Source organism: Athalia rosae, chromosome 1 (genome assembly GCF_917208135.1).
Source record: "Athalia rosae chromosome 1, iyAthRosa1.1, whole genome shotgun sequence".
NCBI classification, from domain to species: Eukaryota; Metazoa; Arthropoda; class Insecta; order Hymenoptera; family Athaliidae; genus Athalia; species Athalia rosae.
Genome location: NC_064026.1, coordinates 19,275,829 through 19,301,337, shown reverse-complemented (window position 1 = coordinate 19,301,337; position 25,509 = coordinate 19,275,829). Strand labels below are relative to the sequence as shown.

The 25,509-nt window shown below is 37.8% G+C and overlaps 2 protein-coding genes and 1 long non-coding RNA gene across 7 annotated transcripts in view; 2 read left to right on the top strand and 1 right to left on the bottom strand.

Moving 5' to 3' along the window:
- LOC105692785 (putative uncharacterized protein DDB_G0271982) overlaps positions 1-9,123 on the top strand; it is a 253,124-nt gene extending 244,001 nt beyond the window's left edge. For all 3 annotated transcript variants that reach the window (XM_048652535.1, XM_025747116.2, XM_048652529.1), the window contains one exon: positions 1,503-9,123. In XM_048652535.1, coding sequence (XP_048508492.1) covers positions 1,503-1,675 — 173 coding nt within the window. In that variant the 3' untranslated portion in view covers positions 1,676-9,123. The remainder of the gene's footprint in view (positions 1-1,502) is intronic.
- On the bottom strand, positions 9,119-19,870 carry LOC105685142 (esterase E4). Of its 3 annotated transcripts, none has more exons than XM_048652492.1 (9): positions 19,840-19,870; positions 11,668-11,866; positions 11,241-11,379; positions 10,789-11,134; positions 10,309-10,671; positions 10,076-10,239; positions 9,701-10,008; positions 9,441-9,604; positions 9,119-9,366 (listed from the first exon to the last, which is right to left on the bottom strand). In XM_048652492.1, exons 1-9 carry the CDS (start codon positions 19,853-19,855, stop codon positions 9,203-9,205), a joined length of 1,863 nt encoding a protein of 620 aa, XP_048508449.1. In that variant the 5' UTR covers positions 19,856-19,870; the 3' UTR covers positions 9,119-9,202. The 3 variants fall into 3 exon arrangements, with proteins under 3 accessions (XP_048508449.1, XP_020707598.2, XP_020707599.2); XM_020851939.2 differs by lacking the exon at positions 19,840-19,870 and adding an exon at positions 13,704-13,845; XM_020851940.2 differs by lacking the exon at positions 19,840-19,870 and adding an exon at positions 12,220-12,371.
- Positions 12,534-25,502, top strand: LOC125500278. The gene is made up of 3 exons (XR_007277570.1): positions 12,534-13,026; positions 22,861-23,158; positions 23,516-25,502. It is a non-coding gene; the product is annotated as an uncharacterized LOC125500278 (long non-coding RNA).
- Positions 25,503-25,509: the final 7 nt, after the last annotated feature.

Sequence of the window (25,509 nt, the reverse complement as noted above, 5' to 3'; positions counted from 1 at the left end):
GGCTTTCTCAAAAATGACCGTCTTCGAACAAGGAGTTTTTCTAGGTTTTTTTTTTGTTCGCATTTCGGTGCCAATTTCTTCGTCCAATTTGTAGAAAATCGTCTCGATAAAATCGCCGCGTTTCGCCTTCGTGCAAATATCTTAAGGAGGGACAGGTATTACGGACATATATGCGCATAGAACGAGTATATACGTACGATACGACGACGCATCGGAGACGACATCGAATCGAGCCAGCTATCGGACGATCTCCGTTCTATATTTCATCATATTATCGTTGTACGCGACGTTACGGCAGAGTTGTGTCATATTTTCTGCATTCATGCAGCAGCAGCAGCAGCACCGCGTGCCATGGGAAAAGTGTTGTTAGGGATGCTGCGGTATACGGAGGTCACTCGATATCCGCCCTCGGATTATATAGGTGTATACACGTCGTTTCCATAATCGATTGTCGTTTGTTTCGATCTTGTAAAGATACGGAGGAAATCTCTCTCTCTCTCTCCCTCTCTCTCTCTCTCTCTCGCTCTATCCCTATCTTCACCGCGGCGTTCGAATAGAGCGCGTCGATATTAACCCTAATCTATTATTCAACCATCGCACAAGTTTATCGCGTCTAATTATCATTCGATCCCTACCTTATTTATCCTTTGGATGAATTTTTCGCTGCATGTTAAAGCGTGGGATTTTATTCCATGCGAATCCGAAACTGAAACGGCGCGATTTTATTTTAACCGGACCCTTCGCGGACAAGTCGCGTTGTTCGGTTGCGTTATAAATACATGGAAAACACGGAGGAGGCGTTTGAGGGGTTTCCGAGCTTAGATCATCGCGGTTGTCGAAGTCGCGGAGCCGCTGCTTCGGCTTAAGGAGCTATACATGCGTGCTATGCCGATCACGATCGCGCATTATCTCATCGGTATATAACCGTTATTTCCGTCGTCGAAAGGAACAACTTCTCTCCAACAGCGACGCGACGACCTCATGTGGCGGCGCAGGTCCGCTCTGGGGGTAGATCATTGGCCCTCACGATTTTCACATTGCCGTTTTATACGTACATATTTATATATACATACGTATGTATATTGTATGTATACACACCCGTCTACTTATTTTATGTGTGGAACGTACACGTTTAGAATACACCTATGTATACATAAATACACATTATATACCCGCAGGAACCGCGCGCGTTACAGAGGAATAACTCGTCGCGCGTGAACGTGCAGCAGGTTTATAAAGTCGCGATGGGGGACAAGCTTTCGAGCAAAATCTTAACACTTCGATACAGTTTTGAAAATTTTAAAAAATATCGTTACGATCTACCGTATCTCCGCACCGCGCTGGAGACGAAGGATATAGATGTAGATTTATTGTTATCAATATTCTCCTAGATCATCATCGTCTTCATCTTCGACTCATTCGCACCTTATGGACCGCGATGAAAATATTTTAAAAATTCGTCACATATTGATATTTTCCTTCTTTTTTTTTTTTGATTTCAGGTGAAAAGCCGTATCAATGTACGTGGGAGGGTTGTACGTGGAAGTTTGCAAGATCGGATGAATTGACGCGACATTACCGTAAGCACACGGGTCAGAAACCATTTAAATGTCATTTGTGTCAGCGCTCGTTTTCAAGAAGCGATCATCTATCTCTTCATATGAAAAGGCATTGATCTTTATAAATTCTCGCATCGCGTGTAAATTGCGTTCAAAGAAATTACGCAATATACATAAATAATCCTATAGCTAAGACGACGATGAGTACATTCGGGACCTGATGAGCCCCTCCCCAAGGAAAGTTCGGATATAACTAATAGAAAAGTAACGCTATAGAAAAGGAACATTAATTAGGGTCGTGATTTTGAAAGAACGATTCCTGGAGGGGAACACTAGAAAAAAATTATTATTATTATTTTTTCTTCTTCTTTAAATAAACTAAATAAATAAACGAATGAATAAATGAATAAATACATAAATAAACATTGTTTATATCGTAGGGAAAAGTAAAACGATTCGTTCCGAAGTGGTTTTTTACATTTTCAAAATGAAAGACCTACAGTAATGAATGTTATATGTACATACATAATATATTTCGTTATCGTAACGCCGTACTTCAAAAATTCAAGCAGCCATACAGGTATATAATACATATGTATATCTAATCTAACGCATAGCTCGGTCTAATTTGGAGGGTAAATAATCGCAAGTTTTATGATGCAAAAAATGTCGTATTACTTATTACAATCTGATTGAATTATTACGTTATAACATTATTAACAGCAAAAACGACATAAACTATATGGTAGTAAAAAATATTTTACTCGAAAAAATATGTCAAAGAAAAAAGGAAACTATAATTGAAAAAATAAAGAAAAGAGGAGAAAAACCGCTGCAGGTTCAGCATAATAGCATAACAACGATATAATATAAAATAATTCTCTGTTTTGTAGCTAATTATTATTAATATTATTATTATTATTATTATTGTTGTTATTATTTTTTCCATATGTCGTTCAATTCCAATTATACAATTTAAATAAGGCCAGCTCAACTAGTCTAGAGCGTCGCATCATTATAAACAATATTGTCAGATGAAAAAAAGGAAAAAGAAAAAGAAAAAAACGACTCAAACGAGGAGAATGAGAAAAGAATTAACTGTTGTAATAATAACGGTAATACTGAGGAATAAAAAACAAACACAATAAAATATAAGTTAAAAAACAAAACGAAAAAAAATAACAAAAAACAAAACAAAAAAAAAAAAACATTGAGCCAGTAAAAGTAATATTTTTAGTATCTATGAAAACAATTAGAAATATAACTAGTTATTATGAGAATATAAAATAGGCGTATGAATATACATAAATAAATAAAATAAAAACTCCGATTACGGAGCTTGGGACTTAGCATGCTCAGTTAAATGAAAATAAAATCGTGATCAATCTATTAAGCAATGTGAACTATTAATTAGGAAAATTTATACTAGATAATGTGTACATTAAAACAAAAAAAAGAATGACAACTGAAAAAAAAAGGAAAGAAAAAAACTAATTGAATTAAATAAAATAATGACATTATAAATGTGATGGAGTAAATTAAAGTATGATAAAAATAAATAGAAAATAAAAGGAACTATTCGAAATGCACAAAGAATTTCGCGTTTAGGAATGGACAATCGATGAATCTGTTAATTCTAAGAGCCAGTATTAGACATCTATTCTTGAATCATTACAGATAGAGAACTATACCTCGTTAAGTCTTTGCGAAACTATATGTACATTATATATGGATCGTGTCTCCGATCGCTGAGAGTTTTTTTTTATTTTTTTTTCTTTCGTTTTATCATTGAATTTGGACTTTTTTTCTTCGTTTTTTTTTTCGTTACTTTTTCCTTCGAAATAAGCGAAGAACGTGAGAATATAGATAATTTTTTCAAAATATCAGAGCAATCAACGTTCCATATGAACTGAATTTTTCATTTTCGAATTGAAATTGAAAAAATGAAAATTTATTGTTTCGCATGAAATGCCAGTTATTAACGGACAGTATAAATATGTATGTCTACGCGTAGGTATGTTACTATTAATTATCTTTATATTTTTACCTATTATGCTACGACCCAGCGAATACGACATGTACCTATATTGCTCCTTTATTAATCTCATTAGCTCAAAAATTGATTAGGCTGTTCAATGAAGAGAAGAAACAAATAAATAAATAAATATATATTATATAGTTGAAGGTGCCTAAAACTCGTATAATATGTATGATGTATATAATAATGATGATAATAATAATAATAACAATAATAATATTATGTACAGTAATAAATAAAATAACACCGAGGAGCTAACGTGCGCGATTCTCGACGATGGAAAAAAAATTTAATGAAATATAAAATGAAATTAAAAACTAGAAGAAATCATATAACAGCGTTATAATTATTTAACATGCATCGTCGAGCTAAATTTTACAAAAACTAAGCGAATTGTAAATAATTTACAGTACTATTGTCTCGACTATTATACAAATATCCATATATATCTAGAAAAGTCGTGAAAATTAATTGATAATGTATTAAATATAGATAGATTTATAGCTATGATCGTAATGGAGTATCATAGTCGAATATAAAAATTCATTGTTACAGACTCGTTGCTTTTTCGGATATGTATATTATATATTCACATACATATGTATATGTTACAAAAAAAAAAGTTTCTTTCGCCCTCGCGTAATAATAATAATGATGATAATGATTAATAATGACGACGACGACGACGACGACGACGACGACGACGACGATGATGATGATGATGATAATGTCACCTGCGCAGCTATATAACTAAATAATTGTTAGTTAGATGATAATAATAATATGAAACTTTAGTATATTATTTATAAAGACGAGTTCAGTATCGTTTTCGTAAAGTCACTGTTACGTGCATATTATAGGTAAATGCGTATATGTACATCAATTATTTAATGTTTCTGCTATATTATTATATGATTTTTATTTTTATTTAGTTATATCATTGTTATTGTTGTTGTTGTTGTTGTTGTTGTTGTTGTTATTATTTTTGTTATGATTGTCATTATTGTTAAACGATGCATATGTAATATAATAATCCACATCAATGATGATCAATGTATAGGTAATTTGATAGATCTACTAAAGATAAAGAAACTTTGAAACAATGGAACAAGATGCCAGTATATACTAGAGCCAGTTATCATAATAAAAAAAGACCTCTACGTATAAGATTTTAATATAAAAGAAAGATGGAAAAAATAATACGCAAAAAAAGTAGGAAAACATACAAAAAAAAATATATAAATATATAGATAATTTAAACACCCAATCAATTAACCTTATCGCATACGCTGCACTCTATCATAGGAAATAGTGCCTTCTAAGATTTTAAGAAGTCCGGTGAAGAAGTATAGTGTGTATTTTAGGCTGTAATGTTATTTCAGTTAATAGTGCCTTACATGAAAATTGCATTCGCGTCGTTTCCGATGATTTAAAAGAAAGACAGAAAAAAAAAGTATAAATATAGGTATGCGAAAAATCATCGCCGAATTTTTAGCTTTCATCGTTGTACATACCATTGATGAATCATGATCAGAGAGAAAAGAAAGAGTAGTTTATCCTATTTGCACACGGCGCGACGGTTCGACAGGGTCAGTAAAAACAAAGAACCAAAAAAAAAGTTAATGACAGAGAAAAAAGACCGAAAGGAATGTTTGGATGATGAAAAAAAAATGAATAACATTCAAATAACAATAATCGCGGTGGAGCTTATCGCGACAGTGTAGATTACGGTGATTTTTTGTAGATATACATAATATTATATTTTCGTATCTCTGGAGTTGATTTGTGAAATTTAATCCCGAAGCCCGCGACGCCACCCAAGACGCTCCTCGCGATACCGCGATGAGTGATATTGTATCGTTGTAACTTGTAACTTCCATCCATCCGAATAACTCTAACGGCTGCTGCAGGGCGTGTGAGTAACTTGAGTACTACGCTGCTACGATCGACGATGCCTGATATGACGTACTGAGGTAATACTCATCTTTTTCATCGCCCAAAAATTTCACCCACAAAGAAGTGGGGATGGTGTGCCATCGTGCGAACTAAAAAACGAACGATTTCAGAATGCGTAATTTATTTTGCTTCGAGAATTCGTACTCGTTTTTTATTGTCTTCAATATCCATAGAGCTCACAACCTTCCGGAAGCTTAATACACATTTTTTAGGAAAATTCGAGCTTTCATTTTGTGGGATACCTCCTTCCGGTCGTTTCCACAGTCCTCGTCGTGTTTTGTTTTACAGTTCCGATTTCTTTTTCGTATACTGCATGACAAAAACCGACTCAAAAAATTTATTGAACGGAGCATCTGCAGGTTAACACATCCGCGAAGCTAAAAATACAATACAAAAAACAAACAAAATACAAAAAAGTAATACAAAATTTCTCGAACTGCAACTGGGAGGATTCTTACAGATGTCCATAAAATCAATCTTAAGTCCCAGCTTATTTCTTATGGTAATACACACGCCTATTCAATTTTCCCTAAATGGGCATCTATGAATGGATAGGAAGTAAGCAACGGAGTTTCAGTTCTGAATGCAAACCATTTTCTTTGAAGGCCCCACCCAAGAATATTTACATTTCAAGTGCCTTAAGAAACACTATACATACTTACTCATATACCTATATGATATGTACACCTATATACCTACGACTAATTAATTAAGTTTCACGCTGCAGTCAATTCGATAAAGAAAAAAACGATTAATAACGTCATATACACGGGATGTAATTGTTATGATATTATTTCTAATCATAGACTCTGACTTTTTCATCCTTGTCTCCGACCTAATCAATCATTTTTTTTATTTTTATTTTTATTTTTTTTTGTTTTTTACTTTATTTTATTTGCTATCTATTCACAGACTGCGATTATACGTTAATTGTTAAGTTTAAACTTTTCACTGTAATTAACGATCATCGATATACTGGGCCAGTACTAAATATGTAGAAATGTATATGCAATTTATCTATGTCTATGCCAACATCGATTCAAAATCATTCGTGTTTCTAAATTTTTTTTTTCTCCTAGTGATCAACCTTTGCTGATATGTATAATTACATTCATGCGGATCATGACTTGTTAAATGTTACAAATTGTTAGATATTTCTAGACCAGTTAGAAAATGGAGTAAAGTAATTAGGAAACAAAGGAAGAAAACGAACAAATCGACAAACGGCAACAGAATCTAACACAATATAGCAAACCTATATACTTAAAAATAGTACTCTCTTAACTGCTCAATCCTCTTTGGTGCTTTTACATTTACATGTATTAATAAATTTATTGAAAAGACATAAATATAAAGTATATAATATACCTATCTACAAATTAATGAATCTAATTCAATCGGAAACAGACAATATTAGATTATTATTATCATTACTACATTTGTAATTATATACTCACTTGGAAAAAATGAAATAATTTCCCTGCACTTCAAAATCGGTCGGAATCTTGGCCGTGCAAGGCTTGATATAACATATATTATAAGGTTTGTGAATAAAAGCTTTTTACAACAGTAATTATTACAGTATAATCTAACGCCTGGATTCTTTTCTTTTTTTCTCGTTTCTATTTTTTCTTTTCTTTCTACTACTCTTCAGACTATCTAACACAGAAATCGTGTATATAGTTTATGATAGTGAGTGTATTGTATTTGAAAGCGTTAGCTACGAGTCGCGTGAAAAAAATTAATAAAAAAAAATATATACACATAAATCGAACTATTAGTAGATAAGTTACAATATTATTGATTGGAAAAATAATAATAATTATAACGATGAACGATTATGTAAAAAGTTTGTAAAGTTAGTTTCAACTAATAATTATACATGAGTTATAAATTTTATATATAATCATATAAACTTATGACTATTGTTAGTGATTATTATAATTTTTTCATTGATATACCTAACTATAATGGGGGCCAGTAATTCTCTCTCGGATCTCGCACGGATTTATACACTATAAGGCGCGCGGTGTGATGCTATAAATTATTTTATTGAAAACAAGGTACATACGTATATACATATACGATATTTTTACTTAAATGAAATATCAAATGTTATAAGAGCGTATGATAATAGAACTATACCCAATGTTCCGGAGCGTATATATACGTTATTCTATTTTATCGCGACGAGAGTTTTTCATTTAAACATGAACAATTTCAAGGGAACTGTTCTTTCGGAAGTATTTGTTTTTTTCTTTGATTTTTTTTTTTGTTTTTTTTTTTTCATCTCTTCATATCTTCGGTAATACGTTCGAATCGGAACATCGATAGCTAATCGTATCATAGCGTATTATAATGTGCATGCAACATGCCTGCGCGCCACTAACTATTAAACATTAAGTAATGAATATTATTCACCTTTTATAGACTAATGAATATCGTATATTAATATGAATAATATGAATAATAATAACAATAATAACAATAACAATAATAACTTAAAACAATAATATATTACGATCACTGTATAAACAAAGGCATTATTTTCAACTTATAACTTTTTACAATATATTATATTATTATCATAGTTAAACACATATATACATACATGAATTTGAATCCGAATATGAGTTTTCGTAAATTTTGAACCAATTTCGCTGATGTCATTTTATTATGCCTGCGTACTCTACACGTGAATTGAGAATAATGTTAGAATAAAGAAGGAAACAGAAAATATGAAAGTAATCACAAGCATTCTCACACAGAGAAAAGGTTCACTAGCTTAATTATTAACTAGAATTATGAAAATGAGGTTGTAATTATATTCTTATTATCACTGTTATTATTATTGCTACTTGACTGTATTGAAATTGATTTGGATAATTTATTTATTGACAATGTGTCCCGCGTAAGCGGGCAAATAAAAGATGCAGAAGTTGAAAAAAAAATTTATATAATACACATACGTGTATGTATACGGTAAAAATTATACATATATATTTGTTGGATGTTCAAAACAGAAAAACAAAAATTTAAAAAGAGGGAAAGAAAATTCGTTTATAGATGTGTTTGATGTATATTGATTTTATTTTTTCTCTTGTTCTCCAATGATATACTAATGAGTACGATGAAATATTGAATAAATATTTGATATTGGCCCATGATTCCTAATAGGAGTAAAATGATAATGTATATTATATACATATAAAATATCAGACATAATACGATTGACAAATGTGTTATGTTTACTTGTTGGGTTGTTGTATTTGTACATATTCAGTAACGAAACGGAAAAAGAAACAACAAACATGAAGGAAAAAATGAGGAAAAAAGCATCGCGTGTTGTAGCACAACATTAAATGCACTTACGTCTATGATTAGTTTTTATTATTATTATTACTATTGTTATTATTATCTTTATTTTCATTATTATTATTAATGTTATTATCAATACGATTATTGAAATGATGGTTACATATTTTAGATATATCATTATAATTGTATTTTGGCAGGGTTATGAGATTAAAAATTGTGAAAAAAAAAGAATTATATCCATAAAGCATCATATTTCACTGTTGATTTATTTCCAAATCCTCAATAGTTACAGAACCACGAATTTCCTAAACCAAAAGTGATTTACTAAAAATCATACGGGAATTGTCATCTTACTTCGTCGGGTGAAAGCTTTTGTTCGATTATTTGATCGTCTGGTAACGGGATTTCTGGAGGCTCGATTCGACCACCACTGAACTTTATCAAGTGTCACTATTCCTTTATTCTCGCATTTGGTCATCGTTTTGTCCAATGATTCTAGAAAAGGAAATTCAGGAAAGCAATGATGACGAGGAAAGTGACGGTTAAGGATTGGACAAAAGCATCCGTACCCGAGTTCGATTCGCCCTGTAACTCTGCCCAAAGTTTCATCCGTTTGTCACGGAATACGGATACCATCTTCAACGACTCGTTGAAACTGTTTCCTATTCGGAGATAGTTGTCATCCGACGAATACGGCGTCCAAATTAAGTCGCTCGTCCTAGCTCTGGGTGTTCTGTTAGCGCGGTGAAAATAAGTGGTTAACATTTCCTGCGGGATTTTCGGTTCCTCGCGGTGTGGAAAAATGATTGAACGGTATAAAAATCATTACCCATTGATCGCGAAAGATGTCCACAACTGCACCATCGTGTCGATCATAATAAAATCACTGTCAGACCATTGACTCTCCGATTCCACTGGTCGGCCCAGCGGAAAGAGGTAACGAAGATCATCCGAATGGACTATCGCGGTGGATTCGGTAGGGATGTTCGTGCCCTTAAGTTCGCTGTCAGTACCTCGATATTCGAAAGAATAGAAATAGACGGGAGCTGAAGCCGAGGCGAGCTGGTATTTCAGAGCGCTGTACACGGGGTTGAAGAAAAACGAATCGGTGACGAGCTGCGCGTTTTTGATCCATATCTGACGAGGGAAATTGCTCTTTGAGAACTTTTCTCGGAGCTTATTTCATCCGAAGAATATACCATACCTCACTTCTGTCGCCAGTTAAATCGTTGTTGAAATAAAACTCTTTCAGCTTGGCAATAAACGATGGCACGTCGTCCTCGAGCTCCTTACATTGAAGCAAAACGGGGAGCTGTTCGTCAAATTCGCTCAAATATACTTCGAACTCTTTGGAATCCGGTAACATGTCTGGAAAAAATCTGGAGTTTTTATATCTTCGAATTCGGAGGGGGCCTTATTCCATCCCCGTCAACTTACAGGTGAACCAGATATCGCACTCGTTGCGAACAACTCCGGTTATCGATGGTACGTCGCGTACTTTTCCAGCGGCAAGGAGATTCTTCGGTCTATCGGTGAGAAAAGCCCCTTCGATATCGACCTCATCGGTTGGACCCCATGCCACCGAAAAGCTATAGTACCATTCGGACAAATTCAGCTTCGCTTCGACGATGTCACCGGCATCGAGCTCTCTCAAACATTCGAGCATGTAGATCGTTGCGTTTGTGGGACAATTGAAATACTCTCCAAGTGCTAGAGCATACTTCGCATAGGATTCTTTGGGTCGATACGACCAGTAACTGTCGGCCCCTCCACTTTGCGATATGTATTGGTGGAACAATCCTAAGAAAAAAAAAAGAAAAAAAAAGAAAAAAAAATGAAAAAATGAAAAAATGAGGAACGGAGCTCAAAGCGTTTCTTCGCGATTCGCGCTAGTTGTGACGAGTTCAATATCCTTGCCTTTCGTAGACTCGGACAGCGCCAAAAGTTGGACCGCAGCGCTGCCAGCGCTCTGTCCAAAAATTGTAACACGCTCGGGATTCCCGCCAAACTTTGCTATGTTCTCCTGGACCCATTTCAAGGCGAGGACTTGATCCTTCATGCCCCAATTCCCGGGAAGCACCTCGTCTCCGGCGCTTAAAAATCCTATAGGGCCCAGCCGATAATTGAAGGTCACCAGAACGATATCTTCATCGAGTAGATACCGAGGTCCGTAATGTCGGGGTAAACTATTACCCTCCACGAAACCGCCCCCGTGAACCCAGACCATTACCGGCAACGATGGCGAGGTGCCGTCTTCGGGCAACTAGACGATGTTAAACGATGAAACCCGTAATATCGATGCAGTGAACATTGATAAGCGAAATCGATCGTATTCAGGAGTTTTTAGAAAGTCAATTATGTAGGTTCACCTGCGGTGTGAAAACGTTCAGGTTCAAGCAGTCTTCGACCCCGATAGCCACACCTCTCCTGAGCGAAACGCATACAGATCCTGGCACGGTTGCGTTGAAGGTCCCGTTCCAGGCATCTGCCGCCACAGGACTCGCGAATCTTTATATTCGTAAACGTCAATTTGTACTTGTCAGATTTAATTCACCTCGAGTATCACTCGAAAATAAACAAAAATTCAATTCGTTGAGAAATTATGGATTCGAAATCGAATTGGAAAGAATTGGAGTTGGAAGGATCGGACCGGATGCCACTAGAAAACCTGAAGATATAGCGATCGTTTTTAATAACGTGCGAGGAACATCAACACCGATCGATGCGGTGAACTATGCCAACGTTATTTCATACCTCGCTTTTTCCTGTTGTCACAATCGGTGCCATTTTTCTTACCTCAGATTACCAATCGGTGGTTTGGCGTAAGGAATCCCTATGAAAGCCGATATGTTCCGACCTCGGAAACTCGTCCATGTTAAACCCTGTAGGGATCCTTGAGCAATCTGTACTTCTGGCTGCGCGAAGGTCGCCGGACATAAGATGCACAGCAAACACACCAAAGAGAGACGCTCTATTCGATTGGGGAACGCCATCGCTGAGAACGAAATGCAGTCGAATTTTCAGTCGCTCTGTTTTTATGATCGGAAATATGATATTCTTTCATCTATACTCTATTCGGGCATTGTATCAGAAGCGAAGCACTCTACGCACTAGGAACGTTTGTCTATCTTTCCTGATTCGCTGTTTCGATAAATGAATGAAATTTTTACTCGAAGACCGGCAAAGTTCACTTTGGTGCGTTTCGCATACAGTCCTGTTAGAGTAGCGAATCATGTGACCAGCAAACTTGGTAAAAAAAAACTTTTAATTTTCGCTAGTTGATTCGATATCGCAATTTTTCGCCCAAACAAAGGGTGAGTAGTCGGTGATTGTTAGTGATATACTTACAGCTATTTCGATCAGCGAGATATCGCCGATTCGAATTCAAAGAGATAAATGAGTAACCAGACAAATTTTCACCGTGCAATCCTTCCCGTCGAAACGTAAGAACCACAATGTAGATTCTACAAATTTATTCAAAGAGCGTAGACGATTACGCTATACAGAGTGTTGAATAAATTAAACCAGGAAACTGGCCTATAGGCAGCCGAGACACATGTTTGCTTCGATCCGTCAGTCTTCGCTTCAACGAGCACGATTGTGCGCCAACTTAGACTGGCTAGTTTTTGTAATAAAATTTGACATACGAAATACTTTCTTCCAAAATTCTTGCCTACGGAGACCACATGTTTCTTGTGTTAATTCACTCGGCTTGACCCCCTGTATTAGCCCTATAATTTTAGGTACTGAGACCTGAGACACCCTGTATAGTTCGTTATCAGAGTATCATATAGCTTACGTCATTTCATAATACAGCTTTTGTGTGATTACGATAAACTCTAAGATAATATCAGATACGCATCAAATTTCACCCAAGTGTCAGCACGTCGAGTGCCACGTTATTTTATGAGAAAATCACCCTCCAGGCCACGCGCGCTGCTCAGCGTTGCGAACCGCATCATTAGCAAATTCAAATTTTTACGATGCGGCTGTTCAAACGCGTTATTAGGGCCATTATTGCTTATCATAGTGGAAGATCTATCTACAATTTCGAACGAGATGTGTGTCTAGTCTGGTATTTCAAGTTGTTCAAATATACCGGTAACATCAATCGCTTGCTGGATGAAAATTGTGCGGAATTTGAATAAATCCAAGGTAAATACTCGAGATAATGTAAATTTGTTTAGTTTTTTTTTTTTTTTTTTTCTTTTTTTATCACACCTTACAGTGTCAGTCGCCGGTGAACGACACGTGATTATTTCCCTAAGTGAAAATCAATCACGATGAAAAAACGATCCGAAGATCAGACAACTTCGATGTACCCGCTAAGCGAGTTTAAATTCTTCGAATCGTTTCTTCCCCGGAGGAGTCGGGGGAAATTCGACGCTATATTTAAACTCGAATAAACTCGTTGGTCAAATAAGCGAGACTTTGAAGTAAGTTTGCCACTGCACCGCGGAACGTATACCACATATAGCTGTACACGTTAGCTACCGCGCGGACTCGTACCACCAACATAATTCTACAAAGCCGAACGAGCTTGTTTCGCTATGATAAATGCCCTTGTGTAACTCAAAATCCGGATCTGCACACCATCTCGCAAGATTTGCGGGATTCTTCTGTGTACCATCTCTATACCTACGCGTGTACCCATATTCTCATGCGCAAGCGGTATATATTAAGCGCAATTCTCGCAACAGCAAATTCACGATAGACTACCGTCTGCCAAACGACCATTACTATACCGAGCTACGATACTCTTACGCTACCTACCATACGAAAACTTGTTTGAGATTTATGTATCTGGTCATATGTATGTTATATATACTCACTCGTGAAAATTTAGTTGAATGCTTTTCAAACTATACGTATTACGCGTACGCGGTGAGGAGTTGAAAAAACGCGTGCAGCTCTTCCGGTATTCCGTAGTGTTTCATTTGAGCCGATGCAGACACAACTGAAAAGAAAACACTGGAAGGCCCTTATAAAGCGCCCGTCTGTGTGCCAATAGGATTTTCACACGGTTGGGAACAACATACACCTATATATCGGATCGTCCACGGTCCAGGTTCAACGAAATTGTTTCAAATTTCAATCGGGCTAATTGAACTGCCAGACATCACGTTATTATTAATGCAGTTTGTACCCGCGCAATACTGCAATATGCGTATATGTAGTGATAACTGAAACGACGAGTTTAATTAAAGATTCAGTCGCATTTCTGCCGTGTTGTATGTACCATAGCCCGTTCAATGGGGAAAAAAAAAGACCGAAGAAAATGAAGAAAAAAAAAAAAAAAAAAAAAACAAAGAAGTATATAATTCCCTCGGGAATACCTGCGCTCTGTGTCTACCGATAAATGGTAAAACCGCGCTTCCACCTCGTGAGATTTATAGAGTTCGGTAGACTCGGTAAGTAATGCGAGATACCTGAGAGAACGGCGGGATATAGGTATATACAGAGGGTGAACATTTGTGAGCGTATAGATTCACCATGGGATATGTATACGTACGTACGGTATACATACTCGCGCAAAACCCATATAGAACTACGCTCGTTAAAATCTGCGCTCTTCTACGGAATAATCAACGCCGTCCGAAGCCGGTTTAGCTAAACTTGAACGATGTTATTGTAACAAATCAAACGAACGATAGTTGCGAATAGCGAGGAAATTTTCACAGTCTCGCGCGATTGCAATATTTCAATGGGGTTTGAAAAATTAGGATCGCTGTTGATTTTTTATTCTTCCTCTGTGACCGGATCGATCTGATCGACCACACGATCGGCCAATCCACTGATTGTAATGTAATATCGCGGATTTCTGGCGCAGACAGAAAAGAAAAGAAAAAAAATTACCGCGAAACACCAAGACCGGAAACACCCGCTGACAGAATGTAAGATATCTCTGGCGCGGCCAATTTTTTTTTTTTTTTTTTTTTTTATTTTATGACAATAGATTAATAATCGACTCAAGGTCCGCCGATTATCTCGTGTCATTTTAATCGCATTTAATCAAGTTATCAAGTTATCATATTAAAGGCGGCGTGCCGCGTCGCCGGATATATCACGCTTTTTCGGCGATGCGCACGCGGCGCGAAAACTTCTCGAAGACTCCGAGAAACTGGTATCGATCTAACAGTTCCAGGACTGCATTTGTAAAAACGTTACACAAACGCGTTTGTATAATGTATAAGGAATCGCATCGCGAAGGAGGGCAAGAAGACGTCGCTCGCAGCGTTTGTCGCAAGTTTAACAACTCAGACCGCGTGCGTGCGACCGAGCCATCTACGACGAACAATTAATAATCCCGCCATCTTGACAATAATGGTGTTTTTCATTAATTTCGAAGAAAAGAAGCGACGCACTTCTCGAGGCACTCGGAGATCGGCAAGCTGCACACCCCGCTTGAGACGGGTGTCTCCTTCGCGCCAGATACGTATTATTATCTCGAGTACCCGAGACGCGCTTTTATCGTACGATATACTCCAACTAATTGTCACCTCGGATCTCCGCGATACATCAGGGTTTCGCTCGTGCCGAGTAAGATCACATCTGAAACTGCGATAAATCGATCGATTTCATCATTTTTACCCTCCTTAGAAACACATCTTCATTACTTATCCGGCGATGGTGAGAAAGTGGCGAGACATGAATATGATAAAATCTGTTGGGACAAGATTACGCAGATTAAAATATGAAATAATTGATTGAACACCCTCGACTGATTATGTAAAATCTCAACTTAAAATCGGATAACTTTACGATTTCTATATCTATGAATGTTATACAAGGAGAGGGCGGAGTTCGGATGAACGATTCCCGAGGGTCGCTAAGCGACGTCATCTCTGAAAAATCAATCGGTGTCGTATTTAAGAAAATTTGAAACCCCCCCGCGCTGTCGTAGGAGAAGATCGAAGATCCGGTGTGAAGAAAAATCTTATCATCCAATAAAATCTGAGCCGAAAAAATGTCACTTATGCTACGATATACTCGAATACATTTCTCGGATGCTTCCGTACAATCGTCGAATTTAGATTTTCCTGGTGATCGGCCGCGTTCCCGAAGGTATTTCTCTAAAATTATTAGCCGTAGCGATCAACGAATGATGTGAATGTGTAGTACATACAATATGCTAATACGTAACTTAAGATGTTTACCCAGATGTGTTTGTGTATCGCACATATTCTTCCCATAAAGTAGTGATAAGTGAAATAGCTATGAGTATACATAACTACTCAATGCTCACCTCCGACTACTTCAGAAGTAAAATTATTCAATTATAATTGCGAGTTGTTTGTCAAGTGACAACTGCCACGGATCCAATTGCTCCCGTACAATATTGACGCGATTATCGTGGAGTAAACTGTAAGAGGTGCAGGTTTATTTATTCGATGTGTTTCCTCCTTTTTTTTTTTTTTTGTTCTTTTCGTTTCTCCTTCTCTTCGTCCTTTTCAATTTCCTCTCTTTCTCTCGGTCCCTAAGATCGTCCTCTCCAGTATTTCCAACTTCTATCCGACCGCCGTATACCGCGGCGCAGTACCGCAGCGATGGCAACAACGAGGATCAATAAATTCTCTTCGAATAGGTATACACTCGGTTTAGAAAAAGATTCCAAGTAAAACAGACGTACGAGTGGAGAGTTTAGATGAACCCAGATTGATGTCAGGCTAAGGTCAATTTTTTCTTCCACTCTTTATTTATTTATTTGATTTTTTTTTTCTCTTTTCTTTTCTTTTCTGTTTTTTTTTTTTCTTTTTTTTTTTCATTACCTCCCCGTTATTCCAGCTTGTTTGTCTCGACAGAGAAACCTTGGAATCGGGAACGTCTTGGTTACGATGAATCTATGCATTAGATTTTAGATATCGAAGCCTAAGAAAATCTCTCGTAAAAGCTACCAGCCGCTGCCGACGATGTCGACGCTGCGTTGAACCGGGAGGAATAGCATTTCACTCGAAGCATTTGCCGACGACAAGCTGCACCACCATGATACTTCCTATAAGGTACATCCCATCGTGAACAGACTGCAACACCGCGATAGACGAACACCATCGCGAACTATTTCCCTCCTCCGTAACAAATCTATGTCGCGTACATGTTGTTTCGTATCTATCCCGTACAGTAAAATCGACGTCGTCTTCTCTTTATATTTTCTATAGGTATATATGCATGCCGCATGCATATGTACACCAAGGGGATATACCTGCAGGTATGTATACTCTTTGAATATATACTGGAATCGTGCAGCCTTACTCCGACGTTACGCTAAGGGGATATATTTATCAAGTATAACTAAATATATATATATACCGAAGTACATGAGGTAGGTGAGACCCGAACGACCGAATCGTGTCGTTATTTGATTTCGATAAGCCGAGAAAATTTTTCACCCCTCGCCTCCTGCGATACTGACTTTCAGAAATATGCGCTTCCGAGGACAATGATCATTCTATTTCGTCAAAAGAATTGACGATTCTAATCCTCCTTACTTCTACATGTAATTGAGCTTGCGTATCTCAGGCCCTAATATCCCGAATTGGACGTTCGTGGAGAAAAAAAAGAAACACTCCAACCGTCACCGCACCCATTAATCAACGTAGGAAATTGACATTCGAATAAATCTTGACGTCATTATTTTAGCGTAATAAACCCGACCGTATAATCGATCAATGGAACTGGCATGTTCTCCGCTGTCCTAAACGTCAAGTTTATAAACACCTGTTCGCTCGTATCGAGAAAAGAGTATACAATAATGCGAAGGTCGGTATATGTATACTAATCATGGCATGAGTACGATGATTACGGACTGAATAAGCCACGCTCATGATCAGAGTTTTATCTCCGATTTATGAGGGTCCAGATATGGGCATCTTGTTTTATAACGTCATTCATCGCCTGCACTTTTCTACGGCCAGAAATATTTCACTGGACGTAAGTATAGCCGTTAAAGGTATATACATCTACGTAGCGTACACCTTGTACAGATCTACCTTTATGGTGTTATGGAATGCTCAGTCTATACCTTTATAGGTATATGTATAGTAAATTTTGTCACAACTTAAAGTCTTTCTAATTTTTCATTTTTTATTGTCATGCTAAATCCCCGTAACTTTATAGATAGTAGGAATCGTATACCCAGTGAGAAGATTCCACAATTATAGCGACAGGGAATAGTGCGGTGAAAAGGATCAACCGGTGGACATTTAAGCACTCGATTTTGAATAGGGTAAAAAGAAAATTTTTGATTAATTTATTTACGAAATATACAATGACCGCGAGTTTCAAATGTTGTACGAATCTTTCGAAAAATCAAATGATCGCCATTTTTGTATAAAAATAATTGTACAGTTTTTCAATGAATTTGCAAGTCAGGATACGTGGGGAGTCCACAAGGTATTTCGTTTAGGAGAGATCGTCCACGACGCAGAAATAAAATTAATAACCACGAAAGGATTTTCTATGCATTCCGAAGTTACTCCCGCGCAGGCGCGACACCTTGCATACGGATACATAAATTAATAGTCATTTGATGAAAAAAAAAAAAAAACAAGGAGATTGTACATAGAGAGAATTTTTTTGCAATATACATTAATCCCGCCGATCGAGTCGTCCTCATTCACCAAGAATGGAATCTGAGAGCAAAGAGTTCTATAAGTTGTACGCGTGGCTTATAACCCGGTGCTGTTGGAAAAGTATAGTATACGGAAGATGAATGATAATAAATCTTATAGCTGAGTTTTCCTTTCCGCTTTCGTCTCCTGCCCCTGCAAACCACCTGCGTGACCTCTGTCTCGGTCAGCCTTGAGGCCATCGACAACTTACTCTGGCACGCGGCTATTACGGGAGAGAAAACCCTCATTTTGTACACCTATACCCACTTCAACGGTCACATTCAGCGTGCCGACATCTTTCGCCGACAAATTTTACCTTTAAAGTTCATGTCCTATACGCGACGTCACGCTGCAGTACATCGTGCGGCAATCGCGCGCACTCAACTTAACGAAGAAGTCAGGTCTGTCCGGGGTGAAGATGTTCGCGCCGAAGTATATTTATTTTATTGATCTTCGATCGGACGGCGCACTTTATGCTCGAAACTCAAGGCGAAATCGCCGCTTTGATATGCGAGCTTTCAGCGTCACTGAGTTTCCAACATATTTTATGGATTCCCAGATCCGAAAGTCTGCGATCAAATCTCATACGCAATTCGCGGCTTCGAATTCAATAGCAATCGAATCGGTACGTTTCCTCGGATCACGTACGCGTGAATTAAGTCTTCATCCCGCACTCTACTGTTACCGCCTTCGCACATTTCTCGCGAAAGCGTCTTAGGCGTCTTAGGTTATTGCTTGTTTCCTCTTTCTCATTCGCTCCACTCGTCTTATGGGAAAGCTGCGATCGATATTATAATTATAAAATGCAGGCCGCGCCGAAAACAACTCGACGTTCCAAAAATCACTGCGCATCTGAGAAAATCTCGAAGAAAATTCAATGAGAACATGAAAATCTCGAGCACTTTCGAAGGTGCTGAGAATTGTCCGAGAATTATCCTTTCTTGGACGTTGAAAGAAGAGAGAAAAAAAAATCAATCCAAAGGCTGATGGAAACCGCTCGCCTCTGAGTTATAATACGATGGAATAACGGCAAGGCGGCGGTATAATTAACGTGTCGTCCGGTCGGTGCCGTGAATTTTCTACAAAGCAGTAAGGTTGAACGCGGAGATCTATACTATAATCGCATAATATATACTGGAATCAGTCCAGTGGCACGACTCGGGTTAGAAAGGCATAAATCGGATACGCGGACTCTTTGTAACCGTGTTTATACTTCACTTTTGAAAAATCAATCGAGGCCGAATAAAAAATTCCGCCGCCCAATCCTGGATAAACTTTACCGAACTTTTGCCCCACAGTTACTCCGAACGAGACATTACGCACGTCTGTGAAAAATAACCAAACGAGAGAAAATAATTACCACGTAGCCCGCACATGATAACAGATTACGTTGTTCGATCGTTGACTACGTGTACAATTATTCAATGAATTTGCTGTGGCGTTGCAGGAACTGCTGCGCCGTTTATTGCGGTCGTAGTAAATATGTGTAAATGTTGATATTAACGAAAAAAAAACAAGTTAAAATTAAAAAAAAAAAAAAAAAAAAAAAAAAAAACAATCACACCGTGCATCGCCGTAAGGCTATTTAACTATGTATGATATGTTGATTTTTGAACATGGTAGATCATCGATACAACGCTGCAAGTTTGCTACTTGGCTCGCGGCGGGTTATCTGGCTGCGATTATCATACGCTGATTCAGAGAGGGTTTAAATTATTCAACTGCCGGTCTCTATGTGCGCGGTTACGTGATATCAATTAGTACGCGTGTATAGGTATTAATGAATTAGAAGGATTTAACTACCGCTGTCGTATTATCAGCTAAGAATCTCGAGAACTAATTCTAGAAATATCCGCACGAATCCCAAGGATATTATCACCGCGGGTATAAAATTATCGCCTACTTTCCGTATACTAAACTATTTTCATTAAACCATCCGACTAATCTTTGCGGATTTAAATGAATTATTTCACCCATTAAACCAACCAACCCTCGTTTCAAGTCCTTGCACGCAATCATAACTGCCGCTAGCAGAAGATCGGAGATGATTGTAACAAAAGTTCTAGCGTCGTACACGCTACGAATGAATTGATCTTATTTACAATTTCCGATTTTTTCGCCTCTCAGCGCGCTCTTCGCTTTCTATTTTACATCTTGTCATAACATATCCATATAAATTCCATCGGGCCAATTTACGACGTTAATCCATAGCGAACGATTCAGGAACCGCCTCGTATAATCACGATTCCCTGGCTGTCATCTAGGCATAATCTATCAGTGACCATAATAAATCAAGTAATTTAATGTATCGCGTTAGAAAATGTTAAAATTTTATGTAGAATGATCGTTGAAATCCCTCATAATTTCAATTGGTTCGAACTCGATCATTTACGACAAGAAAACTTATTGAAAGTGTTATCGACTCAATCATTATTAAAATTTTCACCGATGCGCATCAATAAGATACAAGTAACATCCATGTAGCCGTTGCGAATAGCTATAATACACTCGACTACCTATGTATAAAACGGTTGCAGCTTCTAATTTCCATTTTCTTCCTATACTTATTATCTCACGCTTCTCAAACGATTTCGATTCACTCCTCGTACTCGCTATTAGCGGAATTTTATTACAGCAATAAAAGTAATCACGGTAATTATTTATCTATTTGATGATTCCGAGTGGTGAAAGTGTATAACTGACCACGGTAGTAGTAGGTATAAGCTATGCGAAATTCCTCCATGACTGGTCAGGAACTTGCGGAACAGATATAACTGGTATATCTGTAGCAAATACCAGATGCACCTGGAAATAGAGGGAATAAATGAATAAGCAAACTGAAAAGAAAAAGATCGCGTTGCGTACTCGCCCGGACGCCCCTCTGGTGTACAGGTGTCTTAAAAAAATCAGCAAACCGTGGAGTTCCGTTAATCGATATAATGAAAAAACGCTGTCTCGTACGATGTTTGCGAGAGAGAAAAAAAAAATGTCAAAAGGACCGACATCGTGAATTGAATTTTTTTTGTTCGTAGATCAGAGACCAGTCTATATATTCGATCATACTTTTTCAATAATACATACCTGCACTTGCCAATTATTTCAGCATAAAATTGCCGGGCTATAAAATGCCACTCTATTCCCACAGCACAATACTATTGCGGTAACATCAATAATGTAACAATTACGGTGAATGGTATAACAATTAACAATATTGCTCGACCGTTCAACATGAATAAACAAAGTACAAATAAGGTGATTTACTTAATTTCTGCTTTTTCCTCTATTGATCTGATACGTTGGCGCAGCTAATAAATCTATATTTGTATCACTCCGGAAGGTAATGCGTAATTGCGAATATCATTATATTATATCTCATCGTACGAAACTTGCACCCATTTATGTATATGTACGTGAAAGAAAATAAATGATATAATTTTAATTGAACTGACATTGAAGCCGAATGTCTGTGTTCCAGGTACACTTCCATAGAATTATCTCTATTCGTAAAAAAGTTTTGTAAAAAAATAACGCGCAAGCATAATTTCAATGAAATTAACCGTAATTTCCATCGCGGACAGAAGATGGAACGAATAAATTAAAAAAACGTCCGATTGTACACGGACGAGGTATTCGTTATACGACAACCGTTCCTTGCATACAAAATAATCGAGGCAATTAAAGAATTAAGTTTTGGTAACGTATACGCGGTACAGTTAGTAGGATGTATATCGCGTTGACCTTAATGTCTTAATTCACCCGCGTCATTCGGAAAGTGCAAAGCTATAATCGCGAGACCCTTCACTTCGCATGATTATATTTCTTTGGCGACAAGTTTTATTATTATTTCACAAAAATAAATAGCGAGAGAAAAAACTGTTGGGTAATTAGTGACAAAATTAATTCGGTACCATTCGCGGTCTGCACAATATCCGAAATTCTTGACAGAGAAGTAATTAAGCAATTCTTACTTCCATTGCTGTAAAAACAAGATATCTCGCTGCAGCTGCGCCATCGGATTCGTAAAAAGGTCAGAATTATAAACTGAAGGAAACTTACTCCCGAATGAATTATAGCCGAAATTTCTCCTTTAATTTGCCCAATTTTTATTCACAGCGACGTTAATACTGCAGGTAAGAAACACTTTTCAAATTATCAGATCATTAGTGGTCGCGGCCGTTCTCCGTTTACCGAAACAAAGTTCCATCGTCGATCAAATTTCAGAGCAATTTTAATTTTTCACCTGTGCCAACTTATGCATTTATTTTTACTTTTTCCTTTTCCTCTCTTCCAGGAAATAATATTCCGCTCATTTTTTTTTAATGAAATGTTTCTACAAAGTGATTTCTTCGTGAAATTTCATGCCTTCGAAATTGTTTGGCAGTGGTACGGAAGCAGCAGGTTTTATATACCTACACGCAAACGCATCCGAGACCGCCCCTGTTCTCGTTGTCAGCACTAAATGAACCATCAGGGTCGCCATAAATCGTGTGGCTATCAGATCTGTGCTCTGGACCGGACTCCTCTATACCCTCGATATAATGAGGGACCACCGCCCAGTGTAATGGAAGCACTCTCTTCGACGGCGTCCGCAGATGTCCGGTAGATTGACCCCGTCCTTCGCCCTCTGTGTCGTGATGCCGAAGAAAATTGCACTGCCTCCTGCTAACACTAAAGCTAAGGTATGCATGCATCTTATACTGCACCCTTTCGAAATGGTACCTCAAGTAACATACATTAAGATATACCAGCAGTTTTATCCCTCGTGCTACAACTCAATCTTTGAAAATAAGACAAAAGATCACTCAGAATTAGAAATAAAAACGACTCTTCGCGTGATTAATATCCTATTGAATTTTTAAAAAACTCGACAACAAATCCCCGATGGTTACCGCATTGCGCTTTACACAATCTAAAACTAGCTGTAAAGAAATGCGAAGATTTTTCGGCGACCAACTCAGCAATTTTAGGGTCGCAGAGAAGGAGGGCCAACATGGCGATGTTAATTAAATGCTTCCCCATTCGTTTTGTTCGCACAGTACGGATAACGGTGTGCAAGTCCGACGGTGAGGAGCAAAGATGACATCGGTTTTGTACAAGAGAAGCGTTACACTTACATTTCAGTTAGTCTTGCGGCTGAGCAGTGAGCTGGATGTGAAATCAGTATGCCACGACGCGGCGCCTATCGCTTCACCTCTCTGGCTAATTAACTCTCAGATTCATTATCGACACCTCAGCGGACTCGGGGATTGTCTTAATTTAAGACTCAACCTTTCAAGTCGCGGCATACGTCACACCTCGTCCTGAGGTTTTCAAGGTGGATTGTCGTTAATGCGACGTATTCCCACGCGGAATAACGTTATCCATGATCCTTTCGCGGTCTTCGGCGTTACGGGCTATCGCAACTAATAATGTATAGAGCCGAGCGCATAAGTATATTATAAATTCTTCTACTTAGTTTGATACGATATGGTGGTATAGAGGGAAGAATAGAAAAAATAAATAAATAAACATAAGTATTGAAAGAAAAGATGTATGTACGTAGTCGCATGTGAAAGCAGCTGTCAGTGTACACGCCGTTCGTTCCGTAAGTATCCAACAATTTTGCATCTCGCTAGCTATTGAGATGCAAATTGAAAATGTATCCTCTGGGTGCAAACGGCAAATGAACGCAGGAGAAACGATACCGTTTATTGGCCGTAGGGAATTAGTTTTGCATATGCATCCGTGCCCTGCATTAAATTAGTTGCGCTTAAATGCAAATCGATCGGCTAATCGATGCTTTCAACGCTAAGCGTCAGAGATTCAAGTTACTGAGCTTTATCAATTTTAGTTGATGTCTTTAAATATTTTCCAACTGTTATGAACTCCTCCCCCCACCCCGTCGATACAAGCCGGTAAAACAGATTTTCCGACACAATTGCAAATGGATCCGTACGCCAACGTGTCAATGGATCATCGGTGACCTAGGGATGATTATTGATACCGCAAAGATCTATGCTGCACCCCCGCGCTGGACCTGTGTGCTCAATTGAAAAGAAAAAAATGTTTTGAAACGTGATATCGCTTGTATTACGTTTAGACTCGTTGGTACCCACTTTTTTTTCAATTGTACCTCGACCGAAAAAAAAGATAAAGTCGTTTTTTGGTTTTTGAGGACCTAACTTTTCTGTTTTTACGGATAATAGAAAAAATTTAGGATGGGACGCATTATAAGTAGCACAACAATAAAGAAATTATGCTGCAGCTGCTTTTTCCCGAAACTTCATTCATTCTGCAGAATACAAATGATAAATAATGAAAAGTCACGAGACATAAAATACAAATGAAAAAAAGTGGTACCAAAGGGTACAAAGGATTCAGAAGCGATTACTATTGGAAAATACAAAATTTTCAAAAGTCGGGTGGGGGTCATTTTTTCAAAACGCTATTTATTTTTCCCCCCGCGGTACGAACAAAAAACAAGGTGGTACAAACGAGTACAAAAAAAATATAAGTGATATCACATTCTAAAACATTTTTTTTCGAATATCGGGTGCGAGATTCACATAGATGCGCCCTGGGCACACTGAATCCTATTCGATCGTGACTGATAACGCAACCGGTAGTTCCTCGAGGTGTCTGCCGATTATCCGCGTCACCACTCATTCTTGAAGATTGAAGAAGAATTGATATTTATCACGTCAAATATTCCGGAAGATGCTTTGGAGTGGGAACGATATTTGTTCGGCTTCAATTACATACTCACATCAGTATTATTTCGTAGCCCCGCTAACGAGAAAGGAATTCGGCAATTAGTGCCTCATGCAAAAACACGCGGGAAGAGATCGCCGTCAAAGTGGATCTGGGAGTTGGTAGAGGAATCCTTGGTCGGTCATTGTTCGGTATCCAGCGAGCAACGAGCCATGGGAAATACCTTTGCCTTGCTACTTCGGAGCCGCCTCAGTAGCATTTTATAGCTCGTCTTCCCTGATTTGTTTGAAGGCTCAACGAGATGCTTCTCACCGATCGGTCTCCTCTGATCGTCTCGACA